Raw genomic sequence first — 27105 nt, forward strand, 5'->3', positions numbered from 1 at the left:
GGGCAACTTTTATCAGTAAATATAGCTATTTCCTTTAAATGTCATGATTATTATTAGTAATTCATGTCAGATATACCACTAATGTTACATATTTTTTAATGTGTGCTTAGTTGGATTTTTCTCTGACTGACTTATTTACATAAAAAGGAGCCTGGGAGGACCTTAACAAACAGCAACATTACAATCGACAGTCACAGTCATGTTCATGTAGAAACAAGGTAATAGTGATTTTGCTTGTTACAAACTTAAATTGAATACTGTACAGGTCTGTATGTTACTGTTAAAAGCAATTGCAACAATAATAATTAACTTTGTCTATAAGGTGAGTCTTAAAACTAAAACTTCTGCTTCAAAAACTGGAGAATGGCTAAATTCCAAATTCAAAACCCGCGTTTGCAAGGATGTTCTTCATCTTTTCATCTTTGTGAGGATCTGTGGATCCTCACACAGACCCTACGCATATAGTCTACACATGCACACACAAAAGAACACATACTGTACACAATATAGTGACCTAGCCAATAATACAAAGGATTTTTTCCTTATCTCCATGGTAGCAGGCCAGATATTTGAAAAAAATAAATAGCAGAAGACAAGAATGAGACAGAGAGAGATGAAGCAAGAAAGCAAGCATTACGATTGCCAAGAGCCGAGGCAGGAAAACAGGGATTTCGGCCCAAACGCAAGACGCCATAATAATAATAATGATAATAATGATACATTTTATTTCTATAGCGCTTTTCAGGACACTCAAAGACACTTTACAGGTAAAAGCAGAAGTTATGTACATTTAAAACCGATTAAAAACATAAATAGCATAATATAAAATATACAAACAGTATAGTATAGTGCGGAAATACATAAGAGCCAGTGGTGACCATATAAATAACAAAATAACAAACAGCAGCAAGTGTAATATAACATTATTTGATGTTAAAAGCTAGTCTAAACAGGTGGGTTTTGATAAGTGATTTGAAAGAGTCCATGTCGCTAAGCTCTGTCGCCCCAGGTATGGTGCTTGGTCCTGATTTGTGGTGAGAGGAGGTTAGTGTCAGAGGAGCGGAGGTTGTGGGAGGGATTGTGGTGGTGGAGCAGGTCTGTGAGGTAGGAAGGGGCCTTGTTTTAGAGGGCTTTATGTGTGAGGAGGAGGATTTTGTACAGAATGTGTTGGGGAACAGGGAGCCAGTGACGATTCTGGAGGACAGGGGTGATGTGGTCACGGGTGCATGTGTGGGTGAGGAGGCGGGCAGCAAGTTTTGGATATACTGAAGTTTATTTAGGGCTTTGGCAGGTGAACCACAGAGGATGCTATTGCAGTAGTCAATTCTGGATGTAATGAAGGAGTGGATTAGGGTTTCGGCAGCAGAGAAGGTGAGTGATGTTTTTGAGGTGAAAGAAGGCAGTCCTGGTGACATGGTTGATGTGGTGTTCAAAAGTGAGCTTGCTGTCAAAGATGACTCCAAGGTTGCGGATATGTCGGGATGGAGACAAGGTGGAGTTGTTGATGGAAAGGCTGAAGTTGTTGGTGTTTTTTGTGAGTGATTTGGGGCCAATGATGATCATGTCAGATTTATTGTAATTGAGCTGTAAGAAGTTGGTTTGCATCCAGGTTTGCATGTCGGTGAGGCAGTTGGTCAGGAGGTAAGGAGCTGATGCAGTTTTCAGTGTTTATTCCAACAGAAATAGAAAAACAGCTTTAGGTGTAGTGGTGGCAAGAGTCCAAACACAGGTTGTAGTCCATAAAGTGATGCATAAAACCAAAACGGGTATAATAATCCAAGACGACAGTAAACAACACTCAGAAAAAGCAGAGACACTCAACATAACACGATGACGGCGCTACAACACATAGCGGGGAACCGGACAATAACTAGATGATTGAAAGGATAAAGTCCTTGACCAAGATTTACCAGAGGCCGTTTGTTTGGTTCATGAGCCTTTTCTTTTCAGAGATAGATATAAAGTTTCAACATCAGAGCCCCCTCCAACACACCCTTATATAATTTCATTGCCAGTGATTAATTGATTCTGACAGCACTAAGGAAAAAATAGATAATTTCACTCTACTGTTTCCTATTTAAGTATGTCAGAAATAGCGACAGGAGGCAAAGAATAGCCTGTCATTCACCCCTCTGGGGAACTGCTCTACTTTAAGAGTAGAGGTATTGTATTTTTAAGTGCGTACGCTCACACAAGTAAGGACCAAGAGAAAAGGAAGCAAGGAAGGAAGGAGGGAAGGAAAGAGAATAGGGAGGAAGGAAGGACGACGGTAAAAAGAGAGGAAAGGAGGAAGAAAGCAATTGAGAAAAAGGAAGGAAGGGAGAAAGGAAGGAAGATGAAAAAGTGAAAAAGGAAGGAAGATGAAAAATGAAGAAGCCAGGGCAAACTGTGAGAGAGAGAAGGAAGGAGGGAGAGAAAAGTGATAGTTTAAACAATCCATTTTAAGAGTTAGATGTGGAGCTCCTTTAAGCTGAGGTAAGGTGTGTTAATGATCACACCCTGGGCGTCTCGGGCAGATAAAGTTGTCAAGGAACAGGCCAAACCCCACACGGCCCAGAGGGACTCTGCCACTGCTAACACCAGGAGCCCTAAAGGGACACCTGTAAACCCTCCTGACTCAAAGGAAATTAGCCTGGTAAGACCCACGGGGCGAAGGAGAATAAACTTGCCATTTAGAGATCTCCAGAGGGAGGGAGAGAAAATAGACGGTGAAAAGAGACTCTGGAGTGACTAATGAAAAAGAAGAATGGAAGGCAGTGATGGGAGGAGGAGCAGGAGGAGGAGAGGAAATGACTGTGGAGAAAGAGAAATGAAGCGAGCAAAGGCTCCTCTTTTTCCTTTGGAGGAATAGAAGATCTACAAATGCTGATCATTCTCTGGATCTATTCTGCTTCTCCTGTTATTTCCAAGTCCTCCACTGTCCCCAGATTCAATCTCTCTCATTCTGTGAGGAAATAGAAATAGACAGTGAGGCTGTATGATCCTGGTGGCACTGTGGCAGCTTGCTTGGCTTCTACTGTCCCTGGCTTCTTTTTCCTGGCCAATGCCCCCCTCCCACACAAAACATAAACAGACACTGAAAATGGAGCCAGTGAATACCCACACACGCACACACACATATAGCCTCAGCAAGCGGAGTCAGGCTGTCAGAACTGAAGGCTAGCAGAGCGATGTGAGATGTTGTGACACTTTACCTCATTACATTTTCCCAGGCTGTTATGAATGTTGCAGCAGCGCTGTCAACCAAAGCAAAAACCTGTCTGAAACATACTGTGGGCACACGCATCAACACACACACACACACACACGCCACCGACGCATGCACATTCACATATCCACATTGCAACACATGAATTGAGATGAATCTTTTGCTGTTTTTATATTTCATGGCGAGGTGTGATTTTTTGGGAAATGTCTACAAGGCAGGTTTCAGGCTCACTTTGCTAGCGTTCCCTCAACGCACTAGAAAGTCTGGTAAACCCCGACGATTTGGATGGTTGCCTGTGTGAGGCTCTCAGTACATTGTCAGGGCTCCAAGATGTAATTGCGTCTGGGGCTAGTGGTGAGGTAACATATCCCTGTTTTAGCCAAGTAAAGAGGATAAAACATTTTCTCTATTTTCACCAGAAACCCCAGGATGAAGGACTTTTCTCCAGACGCTGGATCCTCTGATAGGTTGATCAGCGTTGCACTGAGCTCTCTGGAGAGCAGCACAGAGCCTTGGGCTGTACCAGAACTGCTGTGTAGTCTCTCTATTTCCTCTTCTCCCTGCTGATCTTGATCCCTTTGTTATCCACCTGCACCCAAACACAGCTGAAGGCCCGGGACTGTATAGTACAGTGCAAGCACACAACACACATAAGCACACCAACACACAAGCACAAAGAGACACAGAGGCGCTGTACACATGCATATATTTGCAATATGTATTGCATATTAGATTAAACATATATACACTAGGTGCACAATTATTAGACAAGTGAGTATTCTGACCATATCATAATTTTTATGCGTGTTTTCCAACTCCAAGCTGTATAAAATTGAATGCTTATTGGATTTTAGCATATCAGGTGATGTGTATTTGAATGTGGCCTAAGGAGATCAACAACCTATATCAAGGTGTTCATAATTATTAGGCAGTTTCTTTTCCTCTGGCAAAATGAGATTTAACTGACACTGAAGGCAAAAATTGTAACATACCTTTCAGACGGATGCAAAACTCTTCAAATAGCTAAATGTTTGAGGTGTCACCAATGGACAATCAAACGTTTTGTTGCAAATAGTCAACTAGGGTGCAAGAAGCTCATGGATTGTAAATTTCCATTTTTCTCTCAACACTTTAAGGACTTCTCACCCTTAACGTTGAGACTGAAAATTTATTCTTGATCTTGGAAACGGCAGGTGACAAAATAATCTCTACAAGGTCCATTTAGTAGCTGTTCTGGAGCTTTCACACCTAGGCAAACTCCATGTGCTAATAAAGATCATTTGATATGATCAAAAGCTCCAGAACAGCAACTAAATGGACCTTGAGGTGAGATTGTCTTGACAACTAATCGTATTACAGTTTTCTCTGTATGTGTCAGGTTTCTAGTGAAGAACCCTGAAGCCGACCGGAAACAGCAGATACATTTAAGCAGATTTATTTTCAACAAGCAGAATGTGTAGGTGGGGAAGGACTGGCTGCAGCAGGGCTTAGGGCTGAAGTCAAGGATTTGAGCTGGCTGACATCTTAACCGGCAGAGGCAGGCTGTGTTTTCCATGTCAGAGAGTTCCAGAGTGATTTTGCTGGTTGATTATGGTGAACAGGTCCGGTGGAGTTTCTCCTGAGCAGAAAGGCAGGTGAATGACTTCAGCAGGCAAGTAAACAGGCAGGTAACAAAATCCACAGGCTTCTCAAAGTTTCTAGCTAGTCGGCTAATAAGTTTGCACAAGACATACAAGTATGACTTCGATCCGGCAGGGACTGGATGTCAGGTCTCCTCTTAAATGTGGTGGCAGCAGACTGGCAGATGTGTATTTGTGGATGGAAGGCAGGTGTATGCTGGGGCCAACTCAGAGAGTCTGTGACAACGCCCATAACAGGGGAGAGCAGAGAGGGAGGCAAGAGAGGAAGAGGCAAAGAGAGAGAACAAGCAGACAGACAAAACCAAAACACACCAGGCAACCCTCATTTAAACCAAAAGGTGGAAAATAAACCAAAAACACTTTCACTCCCATACCAAATTTCAAAACATTTGTCACAGCAGGGCGGTCGTGACGGCATGTATTGTATTATATAATACCGTATCTCATACATACACTTTTATAAGCTTAACATAGTTCACTAACCTTTCTCTGCTATTTGCTCAACAGAAATATATAATGTCATTTTTTGAAAAGTTCATTAAAAGTGGCTGATGCGGGGCGCAGTTAGCTCGCTTGGTAGAGTGTGCGGCCCATGTGCAAGGCTGAGTCCTTAATGCAGCTGCAGACCTTTTCTGCGTGTCGCCCTCATCTCTCTCCTTTGTTTTCCTGTCGCTATCCTCTGTCCTGTCTGTCAAATTAAGGCAAAATGCCAAAAATATTAAAAATAGAAGTGACTGATGCTATGTTTACTCTGAAAATTCAGCTGAAAAGTCTATTTAGAAACTTAATTTAACGCATATTCTGCAGTGATTGAACATGAAGCCCAGCATGCACTGTCTACTCTAGGGATATAATAACTCATTCAAGTCATAATTCTATATCTATTTACACAAAAGTGCAATAACGTGTTTTGCAAACACTTTAACCAATAAGGTGCTTTTTACCAGCAGTATTCCCTTTATACAGTAGCAATAAAATATTTCTTGTCTCAACTTAAACATTAATGTAATCAAATCAAATAGAAAAAAACCAAAGCTATTTGCCACTGTCAGGGCATTACCTTTTATCTAGCTTGTTAAAACAAGTTACCATCAGAGTCCAGCGCCATTATCATCACATCATAACAGGCACCTTCTGAGCAGGTTTGCATATATAAATCTGTTTTCTTGTTTTTTGTCTGAACAGGTATCAGCAGAAACATTTTCTTTTGTGAGGGAGCAGCAGAAACAGTCTACGCTACGCTGCTGAAGTTGAATTGTCTTGAACTTTTTGTATGTGATGCGGCTCAGAAATCATTGGAAAAGAGAGACTGATCCTCGCTGTTTGTCAGTTTCTAGAATCTATTACTGTTTACTAAATAGGACATCAACAGGAGGGAATTCGCATGGCAGAGCATTCCCGCAAAACTAGATGAAGGCCTATCAGGTAAAGTTATGTAGCCTATCATTTTAACTGAAGTATAGGCTATGGTTACTATCCATAGAGCGCCTGCAGTTTAATCGCGGAGCACTTGTCTCCATTTCTGATCACCGTGTTGCAACCAAATAATTTGAAATGTACAAAATATGTACTTTAAGGTATGTCTAAGTAAAAAGCTTAAAATGAACACCTGTTAAACTTTATTCTCAAATCTCCTCTGCTGGGCTGCGCCAACATTTTTATCCACCCTGAGATAGCAGAAGAAACAAATCTTGGGACAAAGCAGAAAATCCATTTACACACAGATAAATCCTGCATTGTTTTTCAGCCGCTGCAAGGGAAGGATGTCTGATGGTACCAGTACAAGATCCTCCAAGCAACATCAGCATTCACTTGGCTTTGTGTTCTTTGTGTTTCTAGCTATGTGGTGAATGGAAGACTAATACTTGTGTTGACTCCTGAGGGAAAATGCTGCTAAATGCTCCACTATGTTCACCAGCTAGTCACCTACTCTGTCTGTCTGCTGTTTGTGTTGGGTCGGTAGTTGGCCTTTAGAGACTTCTTTTTAAAGCTTCTGGCTGAAAACGGCTGTTTTGTGCTGCTGCAAACAGATTCGATGAGAGTGCTGAGACTGAACCAAAATATTAAAGTGGCAGGCCGGAACCAGCACAAAAAGCTGAAAGATGCCAAAACACTTTGTAGAGTTGAGGGGAACTGCAAAGTCAGATGATAATTCTGCATGGGTCTGTCACTACAAGTTACTCCTTTCACATTACACATATTACTTTGATCCATTGGTGATATAAAAATATCGATTTGTACAGCTTTGACTTATTGTTGCCAAAAGTTATCTACATGTGTGGGGGCAGAAAGAGACTATTGCACAAAATAATTAGAAGTGGGAGGCGAGAGCACCACTTTGCATTCATACACGTACTAAAGCACACATGAATCAAGTTTATTCTTGCAGCTGTGGAGATCCATTCTGCAAACACAAACAATGTGCTGTGCCAACACAACCACAAGAATCCAAACATTCTTTGAGAGCGGTATAGAAACTCTTTCTCTCTCTTACACTGTTCACTCATACAATTGTTATGCAGACAAACACATACAATCATATAAAGACACAACAATTCATTTTATGCTCATATTCATTTATTCTGCTGTACACACTCAGCACACACCAGCATTATAGTTATTGACACAACACAACATGGTCCATTGAGTTCGCATGCTGTTTGGACGAGCGGCGGCCCAATAGAAAGGTATCCATCTTTGTAGAAGGGCATGGAAATGTCAATGCCCCGCAGCTAGCTAAAGGAAGTCAATCATCCAGGGTTCTGCACAATGAAAGATGACAAACACAAAGAGCCTTTCAGCAAAAACCTTTGTGTGACAAACATTTCCATTTCAAAGCCTCCATTTTACAGGATGTCATGTCAATTTATTTTTACATAATGTCAGTTGTGGTTCGGAGGCAATTAGGAGAATGTAGAAAGGGTGACCAGATCTGTCGCTGCTGTTGGCTGATAAGGGTGTCAGAGTGGCACCCAGTGTGTTTGTTAGAGTGTGTTTCTGTATGGGCGTGTGTCACAGAATGTGCGTTTTCTTCCGTGTGGCTAACGAAAAAAACATCTTCCACTGTCCCATTAATATCGTCGCTTCATGCCCTCCATACCACTTTGTCAGATGTGAAGTCTCCAGGTGGCATTTAGAGGTTCAAAGGTTCCCTGTGTAATTGATCAGACTGTGGTTTGACCTGTACAGCTGGCATTTAGTTCAACTCCAAAAGGATCCAACTCCGTTAGGGTAGACTGGCTGGCAGAAGTTGAGTGCGGATGGATTATACGCAACATATAATGAGATTTCCTTTGCTCATCTTCCACCCTCAGCTTGTGTATCTGCACATGTATACTTGCATAACGAATCAACACAATTGTGATTCATGTGATCACAGAAACACGCCGTACTGTAAATGTGTGCACAGAAATGTCTTTAATTCTTTTTCTGAATGTCCAGATTTTCCTCCTTAATGCCTTTCCTCCTCTCCTTTTTCCTCTCCATCTTTTCACTAAATGAAGATCGTTTTGTCAGAGTTATTCACAATTTACTAAAGCAATTACGCCTGAGACATTTTGCAGAAACAGGACTCTCTCGCCTTTAGTTTTCCCTCAAATGTGAAATAGCTCTAAAAGGAAAAAAGGTCAGATGTAGTAATGAATTTCTCAGTGCTCTTTCAAACAGACATTAGGTTGACAGGCAAATGGCTGCAATCTTGACCCTCTCCATAAATGTTTGCAGTAGTTTTGGCATTCAAAATGGGCAACTGGTATCTTTACTGCCTCTCCACTGCACTCCAGCTACATAGCAAACACTGGAACAGCAATCACTTAAAGTCACATCCAGAAAGAACAATGTAAGACTCGCGCTGAGGAAATTGTAGCTATTTTTGTGTCAAAGCCAACGAATGCCAAGTAAAAAATATCTCAAATGCTTCTCCCTTTGACATTTCCTTTTATTTGATGTTGTGGGTGAATATTTAAGAGTGTTTTTAGTAGAGAATAGGACATTTGCAGAACAACTCACTGCTACGCAACCAAAAAGATGACCAAAAGGAGTCCGACGGCATTCAGTTCATTTTAATGAGCAGGGGAGGACAGGACAGAATACAGATATTTCAGGCTGTCGCTTTCATCACTGAACTAATAAAAGGCCCAATCTGTGCAGCAAAATACCTGTATAAGTAATCGGCGTCACCAGGTCATTTTTCCTGGGCTTCAGCCCAGAATATTTTGACTGGAGCTCTAAGAACAACGACGAAAATATTTTCTGTATGAATATGCAATCTTCATGACGCACCCTGTCTCACAGGTCTTTAAAGAAAGTAGGCTACTCACAATAATATTTCTACATTTTGTCTGAAGTTCATATGACGTGACCCCCCCACCCTTACTCAGCATGCCTGCATTTAGAGTGAGCACGAGAGAAAGACAGAGGGGTAGAGAGAAAGAAAACACCGATTACAACTTCAGGGCTTGTCAGTGACTAATGAATTGTCCCCAGCAATATTTTTAATCAGAACATGTAAATATAAATGTTGCCGGTCATTGTCTAGACAATGTATTTGCCCCCAATGTTTCAAGAGCCTGGCAACGCCCCTGGAATAAGTTATCTGGTATTGACCTCTGGCCTAATTTCACTGACACAGTATCATAATGTTCATTTCAAAAATATTCAACATGTGTAAAGACAATTCTTTTAAATATTACAATAAATAGAACTTAAACACTTCTATAACTATAAAGATACAACACATACAATAATCTAAAATAATAAAACATTTGGGATGACAGTGTGAAGGTTTCAAGGAAACTCTGGATGTCTAACACAGCAATATTTATTGGAGCTCGGCCGAGGAGAAAGAAAAATGCAGAGTGCAGAGTGATAAAACTGTTTCACACATGTAAAACTTTATAAGGGAAGATAGTGTGTACTATATCTCTCGTCCCTGGCTGTCTAGGCAACGCCTCATTTCAATTCAACCAGCTGTTGTCAGGATCTGAGAGAAAGAGGTCATTCTGTTTCTAGCTCTGCAAGTGACCCAAGCGTGACATGTATATGACCTGTACCTCACCTTTTACCCACAATGAGACAGCTCAGGACCAGGTTTTATATTCTAAAAGGTCTTAATTTAAACACTCATCAAACTCATCTTCTATTAGCCTGCAAAAAGAGTTAACAGGGGAACAGTTGAATCTTTTTGGATAACACTGAAAAATAATCATTCAGTCTAGTGTCATATGTGGCAAACCTAAATAACTCTGTTTTAAACCTAGAAAGGATCGACAAGAAGCGCAGCACTTTGGCTTCTAGTTCCTACCTTTGTGGAGAAACAAAAGTTCAGCCCTGCGCATGGCTGCATGTGGTTCTGATAGGTGTGGTTTGGTGTGGACACCTTCTGTAACCACACCCAATAGTGATGTCACACTGTACGGACACATCCTGGAGTAAACTTCTACATCTCTGCAGACAAATGAGATGTTACATTACTGGGGGTTAGGGGTGTGCGATAGGTATCTATGATCAGTGGTGGACAGTAACTAAGTAAGAATACTTTGTTAATGTGCTTGAGTAGCTTTTTTCGATATCTGCTTTACTTAAGTATTTTTAGTTGTTGCAACGTTTTACTTTCACTTACTGGCTTATTTCAAAGCCAAATATCCGACTTTTTACTCCGTTACATTCCACACGAGAGTTTTGGTTTCTGCCTCCTTGTCTTATCTTAACATACCCAAAGTCCCAAATGGGGTTCTGTGTCTGTCAGACGGTCTGAAGGGGATACTACCACAACAGCAGAGCAATAATTATCCTCCCCACATATAGGAAATATCCACTTGTCCTCTTGCGACTCAGTTTTCCTTGTTGAGATTCACTACAACTTACAATACTGTATTCAAACCTGTCTTGAATGAATTTAAAAGGATAGATTGCGTTTTGTAAGATCAATAGATTTTAATGTGTAGTACTTTTACTTTCGATTAATTAAATATTTTTAAAACCAGGTACTTTTTTACTTTTACTTGAGTAGGTTTATACTGGATGACTTTTACTTTTACTTGATGAACATTTTTCATGCGGTATCAGTGCTTTTACTTAACTATGAAAATTGAGTACTTCTTCCACCACTGTCTTCGATTCTATCTTCATTGTTGTTTTAACGATGTGTGAGCAGATATTGTGGAGTAGGCTACGTCACTCACTTTGCAAAAAACAATCAGAAACACTGTGTCCGAGCATTCACTGCGTTATGCATGCAGTACACATGTGGTAGAGTTAAACAAGCCGAAAAATTAATGACTTAAGTTTAAAATGAGTGAACAAACAGCACCAGTAGATGGATCAACCTCACTCACATGGAGGTGGTTTGGCTTTGAAAAGACAGATGTTGCTCAGAAGACGTGATTCTGCAAGCTATGTTGAAAATTATTTGCAGTAAAGATCACAACTAACCACCGAACAGAAAAAAACTTTGGAAGTCAGCTGTCCACGACAGGCCTAAACCAGCCAAGGTACCAGCACAAAAACAAACTCCGGGTCAAACACCGCTACACTGATGATGACAGAATGAAAACCATTACGACAACAGCTACTACAGAACTGACGGCTAAAATAGCGACACTTGAAATACTTGCACTGTTTGATGTCAGCAATACTTGCACTTGTGATTTCAGTGTTTTTATATTGTTTTTACTTGAATGCTTCAGTTTTAAGTAAATAAATAAGACCATTTCCATTAATGTCATTAGTAAGCAACAATCAGTCCTATTAACAAGAGCAAGCTACAATATTAGACTTTTACAAACACATTTTTGAAGGATGCCAACTATCAACTGATTAGCATTATCGACAACATCCCAGAAAATGTCCTTTTTTTGTCAATATAGCACACCCCTACTGGAGGTCAAGCAAAAAAAAGATTTTCAGGGGGTAAACTAATGAAAAGGGAAAGTGAAATAATTAAAGAAGAGAAGTGTATGTTCATGTAGGACCCAGTCGTTCATATTCTTTAAGTTGCATAAAGTCCTCACTAGACCACTGAGAGGAATTAGTGTCTTCAAAAAGTCAATTGTAGACTATAATCTTCATAATCCAAATGTCATGTCAGAATTTATTGATCTTTTCTCGTTGTAACTTTCATTAAAAGTGTAATCAATTTTAGGGTATTTCATTATGCCTCATGCTACTCAATTGATGCCTTATTGGAGGAATCTTACCAACAGCTTCAAAACCATTGAGCGGTGCTTTTATGTTGTCATTTATGTCCAATGTTGGCTTTTAATTAATCTATAGACCTCTCAGGATTCTCTTATACTCATTTAGAGTCGTTTTATGTAATTGAAAGGGAATATCTTTAATCTGGAGATGAAGCCTCTTAAATCTTCTGAAAAATTCAGCCACTATTAGTCCGGATTCTACCTCATTATTTTAGCACAAGATGTTCTTCACTTCCTCATTATTAAAAGGAAAATAGACCATATATAATGTGAGGTTTATAATGTATCTTGTAGTTTGTCCTTTTCAAAAATCAGTCCCTACTTAACTATGCAGCATTGTAGCAGAAAGTTACAGTATAGGACGTTCCGGCTCTTCTAACCATACCATTCTTTTTATGGCATAGTTACTAGACTACTAAAAAAATATACCATGTTTTAATGCATGCCAGTCCTTGGCTGAAATATCGATTATTCTCTTCAAGCCTTTATTACCCTCTGAGTGGGCACTCTCTCTCTGTCTGCTGGACCCTTCCTGGCTAAACCCAGGATTCATAGCCATGAAATTGCTGATTGAAGTTGAGGTCTCATTTATAAAATGCAGAAAAAGAGCTGTTTGCTTTTTATTTGGCCCGAGCATTCACAAACAGCATGGCTAGGGTGAGAATTGAAAGCATAAATCTCACAGTTGTAAAGTAGAAAAGGACCCTCCAGAGGCAAAGTCACCGAGACGACTGAGGGACAGCAGTGTTTGGGGAAGGATGGGCAGGTGATGGAGTTGATCTTGGGCTGGACACAGCTCTGGTCAAGTATACAGGTAATAGGAATTTAATCTGATCTGTTGAACTGACAAATAATTCCAAAAGGGAAATGGGGAAAGGCTGACCAAGGGCCTACTCCCACCCTATTTCTGTTTGCTCACTGTTTCTTCCTCTCTGTCTCTCTATCTCTTTCTCCGTCCCTTTTCAATTATTCATACCCTGGTTTCGACACATGCCTGCAGTAAGCCTCCAGATATTCCGTCAACTGACACCGCCCCCGGTTTGTCTAGCTGCTCTTAGTATCTCTATTTCCCCATCCTCCGTCCTCAAATTGTCCAGCAATCCTCAGATATTACACATGGAGAAGGGGGAATATAAACCATTAGAGCAGGTTACATATTTATCCCGCAATCAAACATTCCCATCCAAACGATATATTTTTCAATCATCAGCGAACCACATTTAAACCTCAATTTCAGCTCTGCATCCCCCCTCTGACATTTTGTTAACCACATCAACTTTTCACGTTCATTTGCTGTTTCTCATGACAGACTCAAATTAATAATGTTGGCTCAAAGACAAGATGGTAGTGTCCCTAGTGTGTTTGCTGCACCCAGCAATTACCACAATGGCTGGCACATGTTCATCCTTCCATCCATTTCTCTGCCAGCAGATGAGTGGAGCACTGCTCTCCTTGACTCCCTGAAGACTGTGCTAGTGCCCAAGCCTGATTCTTTTGTACTGGGGAGTGTGCCAGAGAATGGTGGGCACACTCATACGAATGCACAAACACAGTCACACACACACACTGCCACCTGCTTAAGTTAGGTGGTTCTTTCATTAAACCAGTTGAGCAGATTGGTCTTTGAGTGGACAGGCCTGCTGCGCTGTGGCCCTCATCGCTCCATCAGAGTAGAGGTGAGGAAGATAGAAGCTAAGGAACAATCTGTTATAACAGCCATATGGTGCACAGTGGGATTCATAAAACCTGAATAACTATGAAGTCAGTTATTAAGATTTAGTGAGATGTACGTGGAGAGTTTGACACATTTATCTGCTGAACGGGGAAAGTGTCTCTGTGCTATGAATTTGATAAGTATAACAACACATTCTCCCGACTCGTCACATGTTGACGCTTGGTCAAGGCCCTTTGGCGTCTCCAATAAACGCCCTGGGTACCCCTTTTGTGTAATTTTTAGACATTTAGGTCTCTGCAGTCAAGTTAGCAAAGCTTAGCAACAATAAATATGCAACGTCCGTAAGACTTTCAAAATAAAACGCTAGTGTTGCGAAACATTGCCAATTTTGAAACGGCACCTTGTTAAAGTTATGAAATGCAGCAATTTGGTTAGGTTTAGGCAAAAAAGTTCTTGGTTAGGGTTAGAAAAAGATCATGGTTTGGGTTAAAATAACTACGTACATCAGTTAACTAACATAACTTGCTTAACTTAAATTAAAAAAATGTATGTTGACTTTTTTGATTCACACATGAACATCGCGGTCTCCTGGTTCAAAGACCAGGTTCTGGCTCTCCATCCACCCCAACCACCACCTTACTCATTCTTTTCTATTAAATATCATATACTGTACCTTTACCTTCAAAACCTGACGCTACAGGACTTCCCCCACTGTGTTGGACTATGACACTATAGGGATCCCCAGTGCATTACAAACTGATGCCGATGAGGAGTTAAAATGGGTTAAGTGTACTTGTGAGAATGATTTTGTGACCTCTCTACTAGTTAAGAAGCCAATCGTGGCCCAGTATGCAACTTCAACAAGTGTGATGTGGAAACCTGAAGCCTGCACCACACATAAATTGAGAATGCACTAAAGTAGGAGATGTTGTGTCCAGTAGTCACTCAAATGAACAATGTTGGCATGTTCATAGATTCAGAATTTTTTTTGAGGAGGAATGAGTAGATGTCATTTTTAATGAGGTGTTATTCTAAACAGAGTATTTTTATGGCTTGACCTTGGAAATACCTCAGAGCTTTCCACTGCATCTCCAATACCAACATCTGCTGTAATGTGATTGACGTTCAATACTTCACACACAGAATAGCATCTCCAGGCCAACTGAGCACTTTGAGTTAAGACTGTTACAGATGTGTGTTTTTATTGTAGCAAGACTGTTACAGGATTTTGCAGGCCATAATCAGAGGGTTTAAAAAATCAGATTAAAAACATATCAACCAATACTCTTTGTTTACTTTTTGTGTTTATGTACAAAAAAAAACATTTGATGACAATGGAGCCTTACAGTTAGTGAAATTGTGACCAAGATATGTACAGTGTAGCACATTTCATCATCAGTGCTCCCTGGTGGATAAATGATATAATGGGCCAAGAACACTCCTCTACAGGAAGGGCGAGATCTGAGGTTCTTCAACATCTGCCGGACAATGCTGAGGGTGTTTGATGAGTCTGTGGTGGCCAGTGCTATCCTGCTTGCTGTTGTATTCTGGTGCAGCAGATTATGCGTAGCCGATGCTAACAGACTCAACAAACTAATCCGGAAGGAGCAGTGACATTGTGGACTGGACTTTCTGTCTCTGGTGTCATCTTGGACAATGTCTCTCACCCACTCCATGACATGCTGGTCAGACACAGCAGTACTGTCAGTGCAATACTCATCCCTCCAAAATGTATTTTTGTTTTTTGTCCTTAAACTACAATTTTTATGGATTGAAATCCATTCCAGCTCTCAACATTACCAGTACTCATTTATTATTACTACTATTTATTCTGTCACATACTGTAGAATACTGCATATATTTCCACACTCCTAATTAGATATTTAAATTTATATTTTTTATTTTTTCTATTTCCATTTTCTACTTGCCAAATTTTTATTATTATTTATTTTGTTTAATGCCTTGATTTGCAACGTGAGCAACTGTAACACAACAACTTCCCCTTGGGGATCAACAAAGTATTTCTGATTCTGATTGGAGACAACATTTCTAAATTACCTCAAACATATCTTTGACATGTCTGTATTGCAATGTACTTGTTAGCTACCTGCTGACATATACACAGATACCAGTATATATGCAATAAGCTAATATATGCAGTATCTGATATGTCAGCCCAGCAGATGTGTTGGTGTGGCTCTAGTTTTTATCCTTTATATACTTTTCTGTACAAAGACAGCAAACGTGTGAAACAATACCTTGTACAATACCTTAATCTAAAGCTACTGTTTGGTCCTCAACGGATAATCTCCATCTTTTCAAGTACAAAGCGGACAGCCCCAATCATGTTACCTGTAGTTTCAGTTGGCCTGCAAGGATTAATTTGGTATAATGATCACCTTTGTGCTTGAATTTCTTCAGACAACTTGAGGAAATAAAGGTCAGCCTACGCCAGCTGCCAGTGTCTACAGTAACATTATCTCGGTTCCTATGACAGATAATATCTACCTGCCTACTGTGGCCCTTCTAATAGCTGATGCTCTGAGCTGTACTTTCATGACCCCCCAGTGCTCCTAAAATCCAGGTGGTTACTCGACTCCTTACCCCAACGCTACAGTGCTTAATGAGGCCAGATGCTGGCTCATGTTAGGCATTTTTTAAAAACAGCAAACTGGCAAACTGCTCATCTGTTGGTTCACAGTGTAGATGGAGGGTTATTTTCATTGTCTATCATTCATCATACATCATGTTTCAATTACATGGAGTTCCTCAGAGGCTCATTCAGGGATTTGTATTCAGGTAGTCATCCTTAGGATCTTTTTGGGTCATATCATTCTGTTTTGTCCAGCTGTCCATGTTATTTGCACCATAAATACTTAAAGTGGAACACACAGTGGTGCACTTGGACTTTATGTTTGACCCACTTTGTTGTCATCACACCTCATCTCCTGCAGGCAGTTTAATTTTCTATAACTTAATGCCTGGTTGGACTAAAATACTGCTGTTTGTCCTTTTACTTCAACACCACACTATTTAACACCATTAACTCAGCGTGGCCTCTCTTTGCTACAAAGCATTGCATGGTCAAGCACCTCAGACACTGGAGCCTCTTGTTTGATGGCAGTTAACTGTCACAATTGGCCAATAATCCTGCAGAGTAATGTTTTCGCTCAGTGGTGATTTGTGATTGCTGGGTCTTAATGGTGAATTGAAACTCAAATAATCTCAAATAACTAGGAATGCACTGAATGTTCGGCAAACGTAATTAATCAGCCGAAAATAGCATAAAAAGCACTTTTGGTGTTCGGCCTAATAAGTCAAAAGACCGAATAAATTTTGCCGAACAATTACGTTGAGATGTAGGCAGTGTGGAAGCATTTTAAAGTGTCTGAGAAAGACACAAAAATCGCCATTTGCAGACACTGTTCAACGTCCGGTTTTCAAAATAAGGTGTCTATACAATATGGTAATTAGATTAACTGGATTATATTCACAGAAAGTATAAAACATATTACATGTGTGTAGATTAAAAGTAAATGGACACATGTCATTTACTTTACCAGACCCTCTCGGGCCTCGGACCCACCCACCATAGTCTCTCCAAATCCTGTGGGAAACACTGAGTAAAAAGCACATTTTGACTATTTCATTTTTGCAATGGTAAAAAAAAATTGGCAAAATAAATGGAAAAGAATGTAAAAAACCCTAAAAAGTTTTTCATTATATTCAGTTTCGGCTTCGGCCAAGGATTTTTATTTTGGTGCATTCCTACATTTGTAGCTCTCTCCAGAGCTACTGAAGACATTATTTAACTGTTTTACATTCTGAGTAGTACTCAAGTAAACTGTGTAAAAAATTTTTGAAACATCAGTGGAAAGCCCTTTAAAGCTGAAAAGGAATCAAGCCTTTGCTATAGCCGAAGCAAAAAAAAAAAGGATCAGCCCTCCCCTTGATGTCAGATTATCTGAACCAGACTGAAAACTTTCTGTGGTGTGGGAGGTGTGTCTCTTTTGTCATTCCTAATATGTTATTTTGTTCTTTTTTTGTATTTCATTTTGTCATCATGAGTCAGACAGAGGGAGAGACAGTTATACACGGATAAACGGCGATACGCTAAACCAACACAAATGCCATCTCATTCCGACTCCTCTGGCTGGGTCTCTACCTCCTGCATCAAATTCAGCCTTTAATATCAGCCAGCCCAAAGCGGGGCACAAGCAATGAAGCTGTCACGCTGTTTTATCCAAACAGACTCTTCCAACCCAAACGCTGTCTGCCTGCAAAGCCCCTGTAATCCTAACCTGAAACCTGCCAATTTCCCAGACTCGCAGCTACATATCTCCTCTGTCTTTCTCCCCCAACCCTTGTTTTCATTACCTCTCCTTCATCCCGCCATTCTCTATATTTTTGAGCATCTCTCTTTATCCTTATATATTTCTTCACTCTTCGGACTCTCCCCTGCCTCCCCACTCTCCATTCACTTCCCCTCCCCTCCCCTGACCCCTTGCCAAGGCCCCAGGGACTCACTCAGTTGTTGGATACCAGCTGCAGTTTTAATGATTTTGCCCCGGGGCCCAGATCAGCCAGAGAAATACAGTTATTCTTCAACAGAATGAGAACTCTCCCCTTTGCAATGGCTCAGTGAAATATGTCTGTGTGTGTGTGTGTGTGTGTGTGTGTGTGTGTGTGTGTGTGTGTGTGTGTGTGTGTGTGTGTGTGTGTGTGTGTGTAAACTGTGCACAAACATTTAGACTAGATTTTGACATTACATCTAAGAGATGCCGTCCCGCATCCTTTTGGTACACATATTAAAATGGATTTGCGTACAGTTTTTGTAGCTACCAGCAAGACAGCTGGTGCATCAATGCGGGCGGTGTTGTTGGTGAAGATAGAAGCTCAGGAAGATCTTCCTCCCTCTCATCTCCACGTCTCTCTCTTCTTTTCTCTTTCCTGCCTTCCACCCCGCTCCTTACTCTTCCTCGCTCCTGCGGCTCAGGTTTGACAGCAGAACTGCGGCACGTCCTGCAAACACATTGCAATTAGCATCATGCGCTTCAGTGCATCCCAAACCGCTCACTGATGAAGTTCAATCAATTCGCTTTAATTACAACTTTCTCAGAAACACCTCTAATCTCTCCAAAAGTTTGATCTCTCAGGGGTTTGCTCAGTAACAAGCTGCGGCAGGTAGTTTAAAAAGTAGCCATTTGGAAAGTGCTGTTTCGTGAGTGTAAGCGTGTGTGTGTTTGTATCTAATCTGACTCACCCCCTCTCTTATTCGCTCCCCCCTGTTTCTCTCCCTCCAGACATTGATGACTGCCAGTCTAATCCATGCCAGAATGGAGGAACCTGCATCGATGAGATCAACTCCTTTGTGTGTCTTTGTCTGCCCAGCTACGGAGGAGCTACCTGTGAGAAAGGTAACAATGTGGACAAAATCTCTGCTTTCTCATTTTGCTTGTCCAAGGTGTGTGTGTTGGGTGGAAGAAGAGAGCGGGAGATGGAGAAAGCAGAGGGTGGGGAGAAGTTTATTGATGGAGGTGGAAATGATTGACGAGAGATGGCAAAAATGGATAAAGAAAGAAGACAAGGCAGTAAAGGAAGGGAAGGACGAGACAAAGGAGGTGGAGAAGCAAGGTGACGCGACAGTGGAGGTAGCGGGATGGAGATCGAGAGGGGGTAGGGAGGGGAGAGCAGTATGAAGAGGTCGCTAAGGATAAGAAGATGATGCTAGACACAGGTGAACAATGACGTTGAGAAAAACAGAGTTAATGAGGATGTGTAAATGGAGACCAAGGAGGCGATTTCAGAGGGAGAAGACAAAGAGGTGGGGGAGGAGGATGAGGCAGAGAAGGATGAGGGAGAGGAAAGCCCTTTGGAATAATGTTTATACAGAACACCTGTGTCCAGCTGGTTTCATCTCTCATTATGAGCATTCCCCTGTGAGAAGGGGGGCCGTGAAGGAGGCTATTCACAAACTCCATGTTACATGAAAACATGGCCGACATGTCAGTGGAAAACAACACTAAGGAAAAACCAACAGCTGTTTTGTCCATTAGGGTAGATCGTTTTGGGAGTTTGCCTATTTGAATGGAAAAATACCCAGATATTTGTTGAGTGGTTCAAAAACCCTTTTACCTGGATTTTATGTGCTAATGCAGCCAAAATGTTTTATGCTTCCTTCTGTAAGAAGATGCTTATATTGGTTAAACTATAAAAAATTTTGCTCCAAAAGGCATTTTTAACAAATTATTAAATTACTTTTCATATTTTTTACTTTTCAGTTTTTAATAGTAAAAATTAACACTGATAAATTCCTGGTTTGTTTTCTTTAAATAAAAACTTAAACTAATGAGCCTTAGTATATAGTGAAAAAAGGGTACAGGGATACTATAGGAAAGAAATAAATGTGTGTGTTTGGAGTTTCTTTTCTAACTAACAATGCAATAAAGTGAATAATGCAAACTCTACATCATTTTAAACACAAGATTTAAAATAGCACAATTAAAAATTAAAGAATGAAAACAAAGAGAGTTGGAGAGATGAAGAGAGCATGAGATTTTAGCAAAGGAGACATTTTTAGGAGACGAGTGACAAAACAGGGGAGAGGAGAGGGAAAGTTTAGGAATCTGGACTGCTCTGAATTACAATAAAACCATCCCAAAATACATCTGATCTAACATGAACTTTGACTCTCAAAAGAGTTGTGACTTTGAAAATCTGTCTTTTGTTCCTATGTGTCTGGCTTCCACTGTCTCGCTCTGCTTTTTATTAGGAGAGCAAATCCAGAAAGAAGCAGCAGGCTACAGCGGGACATTTTAAATGCCATAGAAGCTCCAGTAGTTCTGGTCGGCTCTAACAGAGAAAATGTTTTCAGAACAAAAAACTAAGCTTCAAATTATCTCTTCACTTCGCTTCATGTGTGCAGGCTTGTTGGCTGAACTACAGTAGATTGGCACACCAGCACCCACTGACACACATCAGCTGCTGGAGGAGCTTTCAGAAAATCTCAGCTTGGGTGCAGAGACTGCACATTTTTAACAGGAAAGCCTGAATTACAAACTGACATTGTGGAGGTTGAAAGATGAGGGCATTAACTTGGCAGGAAGGGTTTAATGAAAGATGGTATGCATTGTGGGAAATGTAGTCCCTGTTTAGGGACTAAAAATCAGGATATCTCGGCCTCTGCTGCTTCACTTTTCACTGATCTTCTGTTTCTTGAAAGTCCACCAGCTTCATTGAAGTGTAATACTTAATTGCTCCTTTAATCTCTTAGCTGCCCCTTTTGATCTTTCACCGCAGCAAATGTAACTTTGGTAACTGCCCCTCCTGTAGTGCAGATCATACATAGACAAATAAAAAAGCCACAGAGACTATACAGTATATTAATTTGCATGTGGTGCTGTATTCAACGCACACACACAGCTCTAGAGTGTGCCTCTCATTTGACATGCACTGAAGCTGTGCACACGTTTCCTCTCCTGCTGCGTTGCTGCCTTAATGGCTGATTGGGAGCAGCAGGTCTGATTGTGTAAATCTGAAGTCTCTGTTTTCTTGTCGCTTTTATCTCTCGCTGCTCCGCACTCGCAAAAATATAGGAATTCAACTGTGAAAAGTACAATTCGCAACAGGCGTCGCTCTGCCGTTCCAGCGTGATCCCAGTTTGATATCCAGAGGGGGGTCTGAACTGCGACATGAACGCTGGAAATGAACTCATTCGTTCCGCTTTCCATCCATTTAAATGTCATCCAATTGGTCCCTGTCTCTCTAAAGTGGTCTCTCGGTCTCATTTGCTGCGAGTTCTTGAGTATGTGTGTGTGTGTGTGTGTGCGTGTTCAGGTGTATGCGTTGTGAGCTAACAGCCTTGGATGCTGGATGGATCCGGTCCGTTGCTGGCTCCCTCAGGCCTGTTACCATGGTGATCCCCTCTGAGAGTCAATAATAGTAATTTGACAGGGCTGAAGTCCTCCAGTGGATGTGCTGAGAGGGAGGAGAAAATGGCTTGTTATTCTGCAAAAGTATATTTAAATGTGTCACCTTTTTGTTTTCATCAGTATTCATATTTACAGATTTTAATAATCAGCTCTGTAGTTGTAGCTGTGCGAAACAACTGAGCACCCTCTTGCTGTAATTTTTCCAACAGTTCCGTGTCAGTAATGACTGGAGAATTATTTTAAAAAATAAAATGCAGCTGATGTGATTAGAGTAACAGAGACATCAGTCGCTCTCCTCTCCTCCCAGCACTGAGTCTGATTGTTAAGTTTGTCCTGCTGTTATGGTTTTTGGCTCGCTGCCGAATCAGTGGAGGCAAAAACCAAATCTCTCTCAGCCTGACTGAAGTGAAAAGTGACAGAGATAGCATTAGCTGGTTTCTTCTCATCAGCTTCTTTCCTCCAGTCAGTCTTTTTATCCACTGTTCACTCCACGGGTCGTTTCGAAAAAATGACACAATGTGAAAGTGTGGATTTGGTACTTTGCTATTCCACTACTGTAGACAACTCTGTTTCATGTTGCCTTCCTTTCTCGTCCTACCTTTCTGCCGTCACTCTGTGCACTTCTTGCATCTTTTCTGTACCTCTCATCTCTGGTGCACCGCAGGATGTTTTGTCACATTCTGTGAGTGTGTTTGTGTGTGTATCTCTGTGTGTCGCTGTGTGAGTGTGTCGGTACAGGCTGCATCTGCTGTTTTGCAGTGACTATGTGTGTGTGATGCTTTAATGTTTCATATATCTGTGAAGTTGGAGATCGTTCAGCTAATAGACCTTCACACAGCCTCACACATGCATATGTTTCTACCAGTGAGGACCCTCATTGACATAATTCATTGTTCAGCCCCTAACCTTAGCCATCACAACTACATGCCTAACATTTACCCTAACCCTAAAACCAAGGCTGGAGATGTGTTCTTACTGTCCCAAAAACTCCCCCCTACACAAGGTCTAAAGATTGAATTTGTCCTCATAACAATAGAATTACAAAAGCACAAACAAACACTCACATTTCCCATTTGCTCTGTTTCTTTTTTACTTTGCTGGCACACTGATATTTGCCACAGGCACACACAAACAAAACTCAGTCTACCTACCCTTGTACCCTTCCAAATATCAAAAGATTTCTTTCCTCTCTGTTTATTCGAAAGCAGCTTAGATGGCAGTCGGTCGCTCCAACTGCAAGCAGGGAATTACAGTGAGGTGCAATAACTCGTAGTTACAAAGCAACCAGCTTCATAAAACAGTAATCCATTCCACACGTAATGACTTCTCTCTCTCTCTCTCTCTCTCTCTCTCTCTCTCTCTCTCTCTGTACCCTAACAGAACAAATAATCTACAAATTGGTAACATAAAGCTTGTGTTAAAAGGATTGTGTAGCTAATTAATCCCAAGGTGTCTGGCTGCTGCTTGGTTATCTGTGAGGAATGTGTTTGCCTTCACCCTAAACTCAGACAAGGCCAGCATTTTATTCATCTTCTCCTCCACTGCTTCTGTTCCTTGGCCTGCTCCCATGATTCAAATCATTAACATTCGTCCATTTTCATTTGACTTTTGATTGTGGGAGTGTGCTACATCCCCCAGTTGGCTGCACAGCTGCTACTGGCAAGTGTGACTGGCCACTACTGGTTGAGCAGCAGAGGCTAACACACAGGCAAGCATGCCAATGAGTTTAGCCTGGATGCATGTTGGTGGGATTTGCAGCCTTCAAAAAGTGCAGTGTGACCTTTATAGACTTCAGCTATGCATTGAAATTAATGTAAATCCACTATAAGTGAAATTGTTCCAGACAGGATGATAACGACATTTTCATACACACACACACACACACACACAATACACATGCATGCATAGACACACAGCAGTAAGTTACGTTTGACAGGAAAACAAAGCTAGAGAGCGTTACAGGGAGCCTAAAGCGAAGTGGAGCACAACTTCCCCCCCGAAGAGGACAGCGGGTGAATCTGGGACAGGCAGATATGAAGACTTTTGAGTACACTGATGCCAACAGCAACACCAGTGCTGCAGATTGGAGGCAGGTAGCAGACGATGTAGTGTAGCCTACACACTGAGACTAATGAGGAGGAGAGCAGACTGAGCTGACTAACAGCGGTGGGAAGTGTTTCAGAGAGCAACATATGCAGTCCTTTCCATCGCTCCATCACTGCTGCACTTTCTCACTCAAACTCATCCGATTTCATATTCTACCTTTTCTTCTACATTTGCATCTTCTCGCGGTTACAGTGACGGTAATATACTTGTAATTTAGAGTCAGTAGGGCTAAATGAATGATTGAAGGTTTGCAGTGAATTGCACATTACAGAGACTATGGGCCTACTGAGTATCCTCTGGTTTAACAGCTCATCACTAGGAGCTATTGGCCAATTCTGCACCTCGCGGTTAACATCAAATTCCAACGTTCGGTGCTTATGCATGACGTAGTGTATCCTTTATGTAGGGCATATCTGAGTTTGCTTGAGAAGTATGAAATTATAAATATACTAACAACAGAACAAAAATAAGTTATGGTGATCACAATCATATTTTACACAGATTGTGAAGAAAACATTTCAGGTAATATACATATACAGTATAACTTGTGTAATGATCTTACCATATTTATATTTATGCGCCCGCTTTTTTAGGGTAGTGCTTGACATACAGCCCAGGTGTGGACAATCATAAGTGTCCGTCAGTTGGCCCTTATCATTCATCCCAGCGAGATATGATGCCATCTCCTCTCTGCACTCTTGTGAAGCCGCAGTACACTGAGCACTTGGGCTGAATGTGTCATCTACTAGCTGCAGTTTGTCTTTTTTTAATATCAGTCTCTAACAGTCCCCAATTTTCTGTTTTATGTTACTGTTCTTAGAGTGGGTGGTTTTGTGACTCAGCATCAGCTTTCAGAGTTAACAGAGAGGCTGAGAAGCAAGGCGCCTGAGTTCGCCGACTGTTTTGTGACGCTTTTCGGTCCTGTCCCTGACTGTGCTCACACTGTCAGAACTGGCGACTCAGCAGAAAGCTCGGCTCAAAATTAATTTTTGTGCATCCTCCGGGTCTTTAGAGGCTATTAATGGTAATGAAGATGAATGCGTTCTAATAACACATCGAGAGGGGAACGTGCCAAGACTGAAAAGAGAAGGATCTGGAGCTTCTTGGTTTACCTCGCCCACTGTGTGTCTTGAAGAGGGAAACACACACAAACACACACACAGGCAGGTATGCACAAAATATTCCTGAAGTTTTGCTTAAGCCTTGCAGAGACTATTCAGATGTGATAACAGCAAGGCATCGCTCTCACTCCATATGCTATTGTGTTCAACATTTGCCAATTCTCCCTCGTAACAGGAAGGCTGGAGAGATGAGGGGGTAATTTATTCTCATTCAAGGTGCTTAATTAGACAGTGCTCCTGAAGCAACTGTCATTCTCTTCTCCTGAGCGAAGGAAGTTCAGGAAGGAAAACAAGAAACAGTGAAGAAAAAAGAAAGAAAGGAAGCATCAGAGCAGGTGTTACAGTAGATGAGATAGAGGGAGGCTCTGTGTTCCTCTGCTGGGCATTAATGAGCGTTTCTGATGGAGAGGTGTAAAACAGTACTTTGAGCTGTGCTAGAGGTTTAACAAGCTTCTGTACTACTACTTTTCTGATATTTCCAAAAAAGTTATGAAGCCTTGCTAGTACTTAGATAGCCCTTCCTTTTGTCTTTCATTTACAGTCCACAGTTATTTGCCCCACAAGAAGTTTTCCAGCAACCTTTTTAGGGACTCAAGAACGTAACCTGCATTACAACCACAGGAACCCGTTTTAATTCCTGCCCACCAAAGTGCCTGTTTCTGTGGAAATACTTTCCATTGACTCTGACTCTCAGCATTCAGTCAGACTAACAGTGACAGCAAACAAACCATGGTTATTTGTCAGAGGTTGTACAACTGACTCGACAAGAATGTGGAGAAAGTGTGAAACAGAAGAATAATCTTTATTTGCTTATCAGATGTGCCTTTAAACAACTCCAAAGCCTCCACACCCACAAGTTATATCATTCAAAACGATTAGAAATAGAAAACGAGACATTATGGTTTATGGTCCAGTCTACGTGGCTTTACAAAACTGCTTGCACCAATCTAACGCTCCCCTCGGCAGCCTGACCTCTGAACTTACAGAGAAGAAACTGAAATAAACCCTCCATCAAACTCCCAGTAAGACAGCAAACGAAGTTGAAACCAGATCTGTCCTAGTAACAGGATATTACTAGCATTAGTAACTGTAATTAATAACTGAATTTCAAATTGTTATGCAGTAATTATATCACAGTGACGTTCTCTTGCTGGTGATCTCTTTACAAAACTAGTTGCTCACAAGCATTAAAATGTGTGTGTGCTTTACATCAGCTGTACACTGATAGTGTCGTGGTGATTCAAGCGAGGAACAGGTAAACCAGGGATAGGAACCAGGCTCAAGCACACAGACTATATACAAGTGAGGGGCAGATAACAAGAAGTAAAGTTACACAAGACACATGAGGAAGCATACTTTCAGAATAACAAAAATCAAAACCAAAACCATGACAGGAAGACCGTTACCTGCCACTCTTTGTAGAATAAGACAATACAATGGATATTCACTAATATATCGATTGTGCGTTCTGCCGTCATCTTATACACTGTGTCCAGTTAAAGAAAGTGTACAGACTTTTTGCCTATTTACTGTAAGGGTTTGTGCTGCCCTCACTTTTACCTCCTCCATCAGCATCAATCTGCAAAGACATGTCTATGGGCTAGTTATGCAAAATGAACCTTCAGACTGGCATCAGTCATTCATGTTGAGCTCTGTAGCTGTTTTACTGTAACATCCATTACTCCTAATTGTGAGAATCACGCTATTAGGATGTTCCATTAATCAACACTGCACTCATAATAACCATTAATAATTCTGCAGCCGTTCTCACAGGCACCTCACATTTTCACCTTTTGTCGCTGGCTATCAGCAGATTCTCCCTCATCTCCCTGTTCTCTATGTCTCTGTCTCTCTCTCCCTTACTTCCTCTCTCTCTCTCTCTCTCTCTCTCTCTCTCTCTCTCTCTCTCTCTCTCTCTCTCTGGACTGCTGTCATCTGCCCTCTTGCAAATGGCACACTGAGCTGTCAGCCTTCAAAGAGTCACACGGGGAAGAGCCAAAATGGCAGCGCGCGCACACAAACACACATCGTTTCATCATTCAAGGGATCAAAAAAAGCTAGGCAGTAGAAATATCACTTGGTGATGTGGATAAACGACCCAATCAGTCAGCTGGAAGTGTATGGCCTTTTATTTCCTAACTGCCGCTCACTAAAGTCTGTGGGAATATTAATTGCGGAAACATACCCCCTGCCTCTCTATGTGCCTGACAGAGAGAAAACGGGAAAAA

At 41.2% G+C, this 27105-nt stretch overlaps 1 protein-coding gene across 2 annotated transcripts in view; it reads left to right on the forward strand.

The window, feature by feature from the left end:
- Window positions 1-27105, forward strand: part of ncanb (neurocan b) — a 187216-nt gene that overhangs the window by 136018 nt on the left and 24093 nt on the right. For both annotated transcript variants that reach the window (XM_038716258.1, XM_038716259.1), the window contains one exon: window positions 19023-19136. In XM_038716258.1, coding sequence (XP_038572186.1) covers window positions 19023-19136 — 114 coding nt within the window. The remainder of the gene's footprint in view (window positions 1-19022; window positions 19137-27105) is intronic.

This window comes from Micropterus salmoides, unplaced genomic scaffold (genome assembly GCF_014851395.1).
Source record: "Micropterus salmoides isolate LMB-PRFRI ecotype aquatic unplaced genomic scaffold, ASM1485139v1 Ms_hic_scaffold_13, whole genome shotgun sequence".
NCBI classification, from domain to species: domain Eukaryota; kingdom Metazoa; phylum Chordata; class Actinopteri; order Centrarchiformes; family Centrarchidae; genus Micropterus; species Micropterus salmoides.